The sequence below is a fragment of the Scylla paramamosain genome, chromosome 41, assembly GCF_035594125.1.
Source record: "Scylla paramamosain isolate STU-SP2022 chromosome 41, ASM3559412v1, whole genome shotgun sequence".
In the NCBI taxonomy this organism is placed as follows: Eukaryota; Metazoa; Arthropoda; class Malacostraca; order Decapoda; family Portunidae; genus Scylla; species Scylla paramamosain.
In genome coordinates, this window is record NC_087191.1 from 8916967 (window position 1) to 8929466 (window position 12500).

Here is a 12500-nt window from a genome sequence, read left to right on the forward strand (position 1 = left end):
AAAGGGAGGAGTAAGAGCAATGACGGGAGAGGAGGGGAGAGGAGGGGAGAGGGGGAGAGGGGGGAGTGGGATGACAGGGGAGGGTGTTAGGTATGAGGGAGGAAATGAAACAATGTCAGCTATGAGAGAGAGAGAGAGAGAGAGAGAGAGAGAGAGAGAGAGAGAGAGAGAGAGAGAGAGAGAGAGAGAGAGAGAGAGAGAGAGAGAGAGAGAGAGAGAGAGAGAGAGAGAGAGAGAGAGAGAGAGAGAGAGAGAGAGAGAGAGATTTATTTGGTCTATTCCTGAAAGTTTGTGAAAGAGAGAGAAAGAAAAAAAAAGATACTAAATTTTGGAAAGAAAGATGATTTAATTCTACGAAAATTATTAGTTATGAAAGATTCCTGTTTCCTCACTCTCTCTCTCTCTCTCTCTCTCTCTCTCTCTCTCTCTCTCTCTCTCTCTCTCTCTCTCTCTCTCTCTCTCTCATTCCCAAACAAGTTATCATTAATTGAGAAATATAAAAGAAGACACACTGAACAAATTAAACAATCAAGAGATAAATAATGAAGGGGGAGGAGGAGGAGGAGGAGGAGGAGGAGGAGGAGGAGGAGGAGGAGGAGGAGGAGAGGAGGAGGAGGAGGAGGAGGAGGAGGACAGCTAAATCTTCCTCCTTTCCTTCTCACATTCTCAGAAAAAGCTATTGCCTTAGAGAGAGAGAGAGAGAGAGAGAGAGAGAGAGAGAGAGAGAGAGAGAGAGAGAGAGAGAGAGAGAGAGAGAGAATATTTACCTCTCAATGTAAATACAAGAGTAAGGTCCACTCTCTCTCTCTCTCTCTCTCTCTCTCTCTCTCTCTCTCTCTCTCTCTGACCCCCTTCCCTCCCTCCCCACTTTATCGTGACGAGCTGAGGTGCGCGAGACGTCAATAATTGGCTCGTTCTGCGCAGGTATGGATAGAGGTTGTCCTTGTTCCATCCCCCCCCTCTCTCTCTCTCTCTCTCTCTCTCTCTCTCTCTCTCTCTCTCTCTCTCTCTCTCTCTCTCTCTTTCACATACACTAATCCATTAAACTTTAAAGGTCATTTCGAACGTTGTAAATATTGGTGCACACACACACACACACACACACACACACACACACACACACACACACACACACACACACACACACACACGAACAACAGCTAAGTCTGCCAAAAGAAAAAAAATGTTATGAAAAAATCGTTAGGAACAAACAAACTGAAGATAACTGTGTGTGTGTGTGTGTGTGTGTGTGTGTGTGTGTGTGTGTGTGTGTGTGTGTGTGTGTGTGTGTGTGTGTGTGTGTGTGTGTGTGTGTGCGATAAATACATTCTTCACATTTCACGGCTGAATGAGATGTTTCTCTCTCTCTCTCTCTCTCTCTCTCTCTCTCTCTCTCTCTCTCTCTCTCTCTCTCTCTCTCTCTCTGAAATACTCTTAACTCTTTCTTTTCCTTTTATTTATTCGTCTTTTCACAATTTTTCGTTCTCTACTCTATTCTCTTTTATTGTTATCTTTTATCCTCTCTTTATCATCTCCTTTTCCTTTCGTCATAGTTTATCTCTTAATTGTGTCTCCCTTCATCTCTTCATTTCTTCCCCTCTTCTATTTTTTGTTTATCTTGCATCATTATCCTTTTTATCACTTTCTCTTTCTTTACCTGTCATCTTTACTTTCGCTTTCTTTCTTACTCTTACTTTCAGAGAGAGAGAGAGAGAGAGAGAGAGAGAGAGAGAGAGAGAGAGAGAGAGAGAGAGAGAGAAACAATAACTAAATGTACCGCAATCAAAAGTAACGGGGGATGGATAGCTCTCTCTCTCTCTCTCTCTCTCTCTCTCTCTCTCTCTCTCTCTCTCTCTCTCTCTCTCTCTCTCTCTCTCTCTCTTTTAGCCTTGACGTTGTGCCTTCCATCTCCCGCTACTCACGACCCACACACACACACACACACACACACACACACACACACACACACACACACACAGAGAAACACACAGAAACACACACACACACACACACACACACACACACAGAAAGCAGAACTGTATGTGTGTGTGTGTGTGTGTGTGTGTGTGTGTGTGTGTGTGTGTGTGTCAGATGGAATGTGTGTATATATTCATGCTCTCTCTCTCTCTCTCTCTCTCTCTCTCTCTCTCTCTCTCTCTCTCTCTCTCTCTCTCTCTCTCTCTCTCTCTCTCTCTCTCTCTCTCTCTCTATCTTACGTTGGTATTTTCCCTGTTTTCAATGAACACCACCACCACCGCTCTCTCTCTCTCTCTCTCTCTCTCTCTCTCTCTCTCTCTCTCTCTCTCTCTCTCTCTCTCTCTCTCTCTCTCTCTCTCTCTCTCTCACCACTACCACAACAAACATCCACAAAAACGACAACAACAACAAGTCACCACACACACACACACACACACACACACACACACACACACACTGAAGGCCGCGCACTTAAGACTCTCACCAGCACCGCCACACACACTCACACACACACACACTCACTCGCTCTCCTCCCCACACACTGTAGCTTCCACTCAGCCACACTTCCTAGAGGGACTTTCCACGCCTCTCCATCCACGCCTCTCCCCCTCCCTCTTCCGGGCGAGGAGGAGGAGAGAGAGAGAGAGAGAGAGAGAGAGAGAGAGAGAGAGAGAGAGAGAGAGAGAGAGAGAGAGAGAGAGAGAGAGAGTGAGAGACAGTGAGAGAGAGTGGCGCCGTGTCCACTTTTCTCGAGGTTATAACGAAACCACAAGATATTTGGTGGAGAAATAATCCATTGAACCACATTTTGCGGAAGTGCGTGCGTGCGTGCGTGCGTGTGTGTGTGTGTGTATGTGTCCTCCACGTCCACGCTGCCTGTGTCCGTGTGTCCCTCCCTCCCTCACTCCCTCAGTCCCTCCCTCACTGCCTCCCTCCCTCAGTGAACCAGTAACTCACTCACTCACGCTCCCTGCAGTGCCTGTCTGAAGGAGGGCGTGTGGGCAGTGTGTGTGTGTGTGCCGCGGCGCCCTGGCTGGAAGAGTGGTGCAGTGGTGGCGCGTGTAGTGTGACAGTGCCGCCCACAGATCCAAGAGTGCTGGGACGATCAGAGGTGCAGAAACATAAGAGAAGGTGCCGCAAGACAGAACCAGTGAGGAATAACGTAGCGAAGGTGGAGTGATAGCAAACCAGTGACAGAAAACGGTGATAAGGTGCCACGAGACGTCAAATTTGCTAGAAAACAGAGCCAGAGGTGCCGCAGGACTCGAAAGGTGCCAGGAAACGGAGATAAAGGTCACAAAAATCATAGTTAACAGTGCCGCGAGACCAAACAGGTGCCGGAAAACGCGTCCAAAAGTGCCGGAAGAAGTCCCACAAACGGTAGCTAAACGTATCAGAAAAATAAGTAAATATATAAATAAATAAAACATAAACAAAGACGCCAGGAAAACCCAAAAGGTACCAAAAATAACGTCAACAAAGGTACCAGCAAACCCCAAAGGTAACAAAACACATCAACAACAGTGCCACCAAACATAGCTACCAAATAACCGTCAACAGATACACCACAAGGCCTCACAGAGCAAAAGAACAGAGGTAAGACTGCTACAGAACCCCAACACGTTCCAGAACCTCGAAACAAACGTGCCAAAATGACATTCCATCCTGCAGTGTTCAACCTGACAGTGGTGGACCCATCTTTGTACCCCGGGCTGCATGGGGCACAACACCCGTTCTTCCAGGCCCCAGCGCAGCCACAGAACCCACACCTGCCTCCACACCTGCCCAACCGAGTCCCCGGAGCGCCCCCTGGAGGACTCCCTAGCCAGCATCTGGAGGGCGGGGCAGAGGACACGCATTTTCAGACTTTTGTGCACTCCTTACCGTCTGAGCTCCAGGGCCCCATCGCCTTCAGGAATGACACACAGCAGGCGCCCTTCGGTAAGCCACGCCCTGTCATTCCACGCCTCGCCATCCCCGCCATCAGTAATTCTACCTTCGTCCAGTTACCTGTGAGTACCTGTGTGTGTGTGTGTGTGTGTGTGTGTGTGTGTGTGTGTGTGTGTGTGTGTGTGTGTGTGTGTGTGTGTGTGTGTGTGTGTGTGTGTGTGTTGTTGTTGTTGTTGTTGTCTTTCATGCTTTTCTTTATTTGTTTTTTCATTATTGTTTTATTGTTTATTATTGATTTTTTTATTGTTGTTTGTTGTTGTTGTTGTTGTTGTTGTTGTTGTTGTTGTTGTTGTTGTTGTTGTTGTTGTCTTTCCCTTTCATTCTCTTTTCTTGTTTATTTTCTTCATTATTATTTTACTATTTATCATTAATTGCTATTTTATTGTTCTTGTTATTATTATTGTTATTGGCCTTCTTCTTCTTCTTCTTCATCTTCTTCTTCTTCTTCTTCTTCTGATTATCATTTTACTGCTATTTTTATCATTGTCATTCTCTTTTTCTTCTTTTTCTTATTTTCTTCTTTTCTTTTTCACTTTTTATTATTATTATCTATCACTTTAATTTTTTCTCCTTGTCTGTTTCTCATTCTTTTCGTTTTGTTTCATTTTCTTCTCTTTGGTTCGACTTTTTGTAATTTTCAACTGATTCCTTTCCCTTGCTTTCTTATTTATTTATTTATTTATTTATTTATTTATTCGTATGTATGTTATCACCACATTTTTCCGTTTATCATCGTTATTTATTTCTCTTCGGTTTCCTTGTTTTCTTTATTTCTTTACTTAATTTCTTTTGCTTGTTCATCTTTTTATCAATTTTCATTTTTTTTTCATTCTTTCTTTCCTTTTCATTTTATTTTCTCTCAGTATTGATTCTTTTTATCTCCTTTCGTTTTGTTTCGTATTTTTTCATTTTTTTTTTCACATTTCGCCAAAAACTATTATTTCCTTTATATTTCATTCCGTTTTATTATTTTTTTTGTTTATTTTTTTGTTTTATTTTGTTTTTACTCTCTCTCTCTCTCTCTCTCTCTCTCTCTCTCTCTCTCTCTCTCTCTCTCTCTCTCTCTCTCTCTCTCTCTCTCTCTCTCTCTCTGAACTCGAAAATATATAAATTATCGTCATTCTCTCTGATGATCCACTCTCCTCCTCCTCCTCCTCCTCCTCCTCCTCCTCCTCCTCTTCTCTCCCCCTTCCCTTTCTCCTTTATCTCCACTCTTCCAAAACGTTCCTTCTGCCACACCTCCTCTTCCTCTCTCCCTTCCTTCCTTCCTTCCTACCTTCCTACCTTCCTTCCTTCCTTTCTCCTCCTCCTCCTCCTCCTCCTCCTCCTTCTCATTCAGTGCCTTGTCGCTCATCAGCATCATTATCATCGCATATTTTTTTCATTATCTTTTATTTCCTCCTCCTCCTCCTCTTTCTTCTTCTCCTCCTCCTTCTCTCCTACTCCTCCTCCTCTCTCCTTTCACTGTCTTGTTTCTCATCATTTTCATTATCATGCCAATTTTTCTCTTCTTTCTCTACTCCGCCTCCTCCTCCTCCTCCTCCTTCTCCTCCTCCTCCTCCTCTTCCTCCTCCTCCTCCTCCTCCTCCTCTTCAATCAGTACCTTGATGCTGTAACTGCTGACCTATATATCAAGATAGATACATCCGTGACCTGCATATGAGAGAGAGAGAGAGAGAGAGAGAGAGAGAGAGAGAGAGAGAGAGAGAGAGAGAGAGAGAGAGAGAGAGAGAGAGAGAGAGAGAGAGAGAGAGAGAGAGAGAGAGAGAGAGAGAGAGAGAGAGAGAGAGAGAGAGAGAGAGAGAGAGAGAGAGAGATTAATATCCACTGGCCACATGAATATTCAGACAAACAGACAGACAGACAGACAGATAGACATATACACACAGACAGACAGACAAACAGACAGACAGAGATATACACAAAGACACAGAGACAGGTAGACAAAAGACAGACAAACAGACAACAAAAACTACTACTACTACTACTACTACTACTACTACTACTACTACTACTACTACTACTAAACACTGTAAACAAATCATCCTTTGACACACCGAACTAAACAAGACAAAGATAGATAGATAGACAAAACAAACAGACAGACAGACAAAACTGAATGACCGCAAATTAATCAGGTGAAGGAGAGAGGAGTCGGGGAGGCAAGGCGTGGGAAAGAGACATGATATAAATGAGGCCAACATGACGAACGGAAGGGAAGAAAATGACCAGGCAGGGAAGGAAATGACTTTGGGATGACATTGCGTGTTCAGTACCAGGGAAGGTGAAATGGAGAAAGGGTTAAACTCAGTACGTGACACGGCGTTGGTTTGGTTTTTGTTAGATATGTTGTTGTGAGGTTGAATGAAGTGTTTGTGGTAACGAAAGTAAAAATGACGTATAATATTGATTTTTTCTACTGTTTTGTATCTTTTAACCCTTTTTCTGATATTGATAGTAAGATTAATTTGGTGTTATTGGAGATGCCATTGTGGGATTTAATTAAAGTGGTGTTTGTGGTGACGAAAGATAAAAACGACGTATAATAATTTTTCTACCGTTTTGTATCTTTTTATTCTCTTCCTCATATTGATAGGTAGCTTTGGTGTTGCTGAAGATGTCATTGCGAGGTTAAATTAAGTGTTTGTGGTGATGGAAGTTGAAAATTACGTATACTAATGATTTTTCTACTGTGTTTTCTCTTTTTTACTCTTTTCCTGATATTGATTGGTAAGATTACTTTGTTTTTATTGAAGATGTCGTTGTGAAGTCAAATTAACGTCATATTTGTGGGAATGAAATAAAAAAAAAATCACTATTATTTACTTCACTGTCTCGTCCTTTTTTTTTATCTTTTCTTGATATTGATATGTGAAATTACTTTGGTTTTATTCACGGTGTCATTGTGAGATTGAATTAAAATGTTTGTTGCAGGGCGCGGTTAAAAATCATATCTTTTTATTCTTCCTCTACTGTTTCGTCTCAGTTTTTACTCTTTTCTATCTCTTAATTGACTGTACGAATTTTAGCGATGTTCCTGACAACGAAAGGGTTAAAAAGTAGATCAAAATATTGTAAATTCTAAGATGTTGTTTGTGGTGATGAAAGTTAAAAAAATCTCTATTAGTTTTTCCTCTTCTGTTTCATCTCTATTTACTCTTTTCCTTACATTAACAGGTGCTTTTGTATTTAGTCTTAACTGTAGATGCCTTTCTAAAATTATATTAAGATGTTATTGTGGATGAGATAAAAAAAATAACTTCTTTTAATTCTTCCTTTAATTTTTTTTTCACTCTTCTGTTTCCAATAATAGGTGGTTTTATTTAATCTTTATTGCAGATGCCACAAAAAATCAGTCTATTATGATGTTTCTAAGTTTAAAAAAATTCATTTATCTTTTTTTTCATCTCCTTTTACTCTTCTTCTCTCAATTGGGTGATTTTACAAAGGTTCCCAGTTGTCTCTCGCAGTAAAAGGGTTAAGAGTAGATAAATAAATGAGTAATTAGTTGATGATAAGTAAAGATGAGAAAGATAGTGAACGAGGGAATGGCGGAGGGAGATAGATAAGCAAGGAAGGAAAGGAGCAGAAAGGAGAGTATGAACTAAATAGATAAAAAAGTAACAGCTTCTATTAACTGAGAAGGAAGGAAGGGCTGAAGAGGAAATGATAAATAAAAGAAGAAAAAAAAATGCAGGAATTAAATCATATAAACTGAAAGACAGAACGAAGGAAATAAGAAAAAAAAAAACAAGCTGGAAACAAAAAGAAGAAAGAAAAAAACAAAACAAAACAAAACAGACTCAAATAACAAATAAAAAAAATAAAGAACTGGAAAAAAGAAACAAAGAAAACACTAAATAAACAAAAGAAAAAAGATAATGAAAGAAAGACAAAGAAAAGAAGAAGATTAACAATTACGCAACAAAATAAATAAGAAAATAACGGAGGACGAAAAAAAAAAGAGGAGGAAGAGGAGGAAGAGAAAGAAGAACGGGAAGAGGAGGAGGAAGAGGAGGAGGAGGAGGAAGAAATAAAATAAAAAGAAAAAGATCAAATTGTCTTTCCGATACTGTGTCAGGGTCAAGATGGAGAGAAAAGGAGGGAAGGAAGGAGGGAAGAAAGGAAGGAAGGAGGGAAGGAGGGAAGGAGGGAAGGAAGGAGGGAAGGAGGGAAGGAGGAAAGGAATGCTGATCATTAGCAATAAGAAAGCATTCAAGGTTCTCTCTCTCTCTCTCTCTCTCTCTCTCTCTCTCTCTCTCTCTCTCTCTCTCTCTCTCTCTCTCTCTCTCTCTCTCTCTCTCTCTTTACGTCTTAATAAATTGCTTCTAGATTATTATTTCTGCATTAATTTATCCTCTTCTTTCTCCTCCTCCTCCTCCTCCTCCTCCTCCTCCTCCTTCATCTATTTATTCTTATTGTCATCATTATCATCATTTTATAAGAGTATTATTATTAATTTATCATCAACTGTATCATTATGTTTATTATTTTTTCCTCCTCCTCCTCCTCCTCCTCCTCCTTGTTCTTGTTCTCCTCTTTTTCTTCTACTTCACTTTTTTCCTCTTCTTTCCTCTATTTTCTTTTTCTTTTCTTCTTCTTTCTTCTTCTTTTTCTTCTTTTCCTTTCCACTTCTTCGTCTTCTTTCCTCTGTTGTTGTTGTTGTTGTTGTTGTTGTTGTTGTTGTTGTTGTTGTGTTCGCTTTTTCCTTCTTTCCTCTCTTCTTGTTCTTGTTCTTATGATTGTTCTTGTCCACCTTCTCCTCCTCCTCCTCCTCCTCCTCCTCCTCCTCCTCCTCCTCCTCCTCTTCCTCCTCCTCTTCCTCCTCCTCCTCCTTCAAACTATAGGATATTTGCATTCTTTGGTTTATTTATGTTTTTTTTTTCCCTCTCAAGGTCAGGCCAGGTGTGTCCTCTCATCACACACCCTAGCTGGGTCACCTGCCGCGCCACACCTTCCTTCGCCCTTCCCCTCAACCGCCCCTCCCACCCCCTCTCACCTCACCCCTCTATCTTTCCTTCATTCCCTTCCTTTCCTTCCTCTCATTCTTCTTATCTTCTTTCCTTATTTTCTTTCGTTTCCTTCATCCATTCACTCATTCATCTCCTCTCTCATCTTATCTCTCTGTCTTTCCTTCATTCCCTTCCTTTCCTTCCCCTCATTCCTCTTCCTTATTCTTCTTCCTTTCCTTCATTCCTTCACTCATTCATCTTCTCTCTCCCCTTATCTCTCTATCTTTCCTTCATTCCCTTCCTTTCCTTCCCCTCACTCCCCTTTCTTCACGATTTCCTTTTATTCTCCTTCCCTCTCATTCATCTTCTCATTCTCTTCTCTCATTTTTCCCTTATTCTTTTCTCCCGTTCATTTCATCCCTCTCCTTTCCTTTCACTTCCTTTCCTCACATTTCTTCCTTCTCCCTTCCCCTCCTTCCTCTCGCACTCCCCTCTTCTCATATCTCTCCTTTCATTACACGCACACACACACACACATACTACTACTACTACTACTACTACTACTACTACTACTACTACTACTACTACTACTACTTCAATTACCTTATATGTACTTTGAATGATAATAAAATAATGATAATAATGATGATATGGATGAATGTACAGGATTTCAACGCTTACAGATACGAATCCAAGCTAAAGAATTGGCGATTAAGAGGCCAGTAAGAAGTATAATAATTATTCTGCAATGAAAAAAAAGATGAAATAAAATAAAGAATGGAATAAAACGGAATAAATGAATAAAAAAAAGAGGGAAAGAAAAAAACTGATGAACTAAAAAAATATTGATGGTAATATGAGAAACAAAAAAGATGATGGTGAGAGAGAGAGAGAGAGAGAGAGAGAGAGAGAGAGAGAGAGAGAGAGAGAGAGAGAGAGAGAGAGAGAGAGAGAGAGAGAGAGAGAGAGAGAGAGAGAGAGAGAGAGAGAGAGAGAGACAGAGAGAGACAGACAGACAGACAGACAGACAGACAGACAGACAGACAGACAGACAGACAGACAGAGGGAGAGAGAATGTAAAGAGGATAAAGAGATGAAGGAGAGAAGGAGAGAAGGAGAGAAGGAGAGAAGGAGATGCCTCGCCCTTAAGATGAGTAACACATGAGGGCGTGGCAACAGAATGAGGAGGAGGAAGAGGAGGAGGAGGAGGAGGAGGAGGAGGAGGAGGAGGAGGAGGAGGAGGAGGAGGTGGAGGAGGAGGTGGAGGTATTTTTTCCCGCCTGTCTGACGTGGCAGAAGTTTTTGTTTACATAATAACGAAGAAGAAAATGGGATGGATGTTTTGAGAATTCTGAAATTATTGGAGAGTAAGAATATATATAATCATCCTCTCTCTCTCTCTCTCTCTCTCTCTCTCTCTCTCTCTCTCTCTCTCTCTCTCTCTCTCTCTCTCTCTCTCTCTCTCTCTCTCCCTTGAAATTCCTTAACAGTTATATTCAAGATGGACTAGAGACAAAGAGACAGACAGACAGACAGACAGACAGACAGACAGATAGACAGACAGAAGTACACAGACAGAAGTATAAACAGCCACGCACAGATAGACAGACACAAACAGCCATTGACAGACAGATAGGTAGTGGCAAGACAGACCAACAACTACATACAGACAGACAGACAGACAGACAGAAAACAGATTTAAGAGCAACTGACAGATGGACAGACAGATAGACAGGAAAAAAGAAAGAAAAAATGAAAGAAAGAAAAGAAAGAAAAGAAAGGGAAAGAAAGAAAGAGACAAGGAGATAGAAAGACATAGACAGACAAAGACAGACAGACAAACACACAGACAGACGAACAAACATAAACAATTTCAAATCGATAAATAAACAAACACACATACAAAAAAATCACAAACAAACGAACACACAAACATTAAAAAACAAACAGACACACACAGACAACAAACAGACAGGCAGACAGACAAACAAACAAACACAAACAAACAAACAAATGCTCCAATTAAGCACCCAACAAACATTGGGTATATTAGTATGCACACACACACACACACACACACACACACACACACACACACACACACACACACACACACACACACACACACACAAACCTTCAAATACCCACGTACACACACACACACACACACACACACACACACACACACACACACACACACACACACAAACCTTCAAATACCCACGTACACACACACACACACACACACACACACACACACACACACACACACACACACACACACACACACACACACACACACATACAAACAAGACAAAAAACATGATAAAAATATAACAAGCAATTCTCTTTTTTTCCCTCTTCCTTTTATTGCTATTATTATCTATTGTCCTTCTCTTCCTCTCTTTATTCCCCTTTTTTTTTCCTTTTATAATTTACACGTATATTTATTATCATTATTATTATCGTTATTGTTATTATGGTATTGTTTATTGTCCTTTTAATCTTTTTTCTTTTTTTCTTTTTTGTTTTGTTTCTCATTGTCTTTCCTTCTTTCTATTTCCTTTTGTTTTGTTAATTTTTGTGTCTATTTTCTTTATTCACCTTTTGCAATCCTGTGTTGTACTTCCTTTGTTTTTCTTTCTGTCTGTCTGTCTGTTTGCTTGTCTGTCTGTCTGTCTATAAATTTATCTACTTATTTATCGATCTGTTTGTGTGTCTGTATTCTCTCTCTCTCTCTCTCTCTCTCTCTCTCTCTCTCTCTCTCTCTCTCTCTCTCTCTCTCTCTCTCTCTCTGTATCCCTATTTCTATTCATCTTCTCTCTTGTCAGTTTTAATTATTCTTTTCATTCCTTCATTTCCTTCCTTTATCAAGGTTTCTCGTCTTTCACTCCTTCCCTCTCCTCGCTCTCCCCACACTGACCCCGAAACGTGATGGGAACTCAAACGTCTCTCTCTCTCTCTCTCTCTCTCTCTCTCTCTCTCTCTCTCTCTCTCTCTCTCTCTCTCTTGCTCTACTCTTTATGTCTAACTCTATCTAACATGCATTAAATCACACACACACACACACACACACACACACACACACACACACACACACACACACACACACACAGGGAGTAAACAGAGCAAGGTGACTGTGTGTGTGTGTGTGTGTGTGTGTGTGTGTGTGTGTGTGTGTGTGTGTGTGTGTGTGTGTGTGTGTGTGTGTGTGTGTGTGTGTGAAAGAGAGAGAGAGAGAGAGAGAGAGAGAGAGAGAGAGAGAGAGAGAGAGAGAGAGAGAGAGAGAGAGAGAGAGAGAGAGAGAGAGAGAGAGAGAGAGAGAGAGAGAGAGAGAGAGAGAGAGAGAGAGAGAGAGAGAGAGAGAGAGAGTCAAGATGATACTTCAAGTCTTACTGAATAAAAAATAAAAAAAACAAAAAATCCAAAAACCAGAGAAACGTTGCCACATCTTCAGAGAGAGAGAGAGAGAGAGAGAGAGAGAGAGAGAGAGAGAGAGAGAGAGAGAGAGAGAGAGAGAGAGAGAGAGAGAGATTACACGTGCCACCTCACTCACTTCACTGTTCAATTTTCGCTCAGGTATTCATGGTAAGAAAAATGAAGAAAAATAAAAATAAATGA

The 12500-nt window shown here is 41.0% G+C and overlaps 1 protein-coding gene across 4 annotated transcripts in view; it reads left to right on the forward strand.

The window, feature by feature from the left end:
• LOC135092939 (protein spaetzle 3-like) overlaps window positions 1-12500 on the forward strand; it is a 55727-nt gene that overhangs the window by 2727 nt on the left and 40500 nt on the right. The window contains exon 2 of one of the 4 annotated variants that reach the window (XM_063991744.1): window positions 2954-3989. In XM_063991744.1, the coding sequence (XP_063847814.1) occupies window positions 3630-3989 (360 nt within the window). In that variant the 5' untranslated portion in view covers window positions 2954-3629. Of the gene's footprint in view, window positions 1-2484; window positions 3990-12500 lie in introns of those variants that run through there. The other 3 variants (XM_063991743.1, XM_063991742.1, XM_063991745.1) reach the window with 3 other exon arrangements.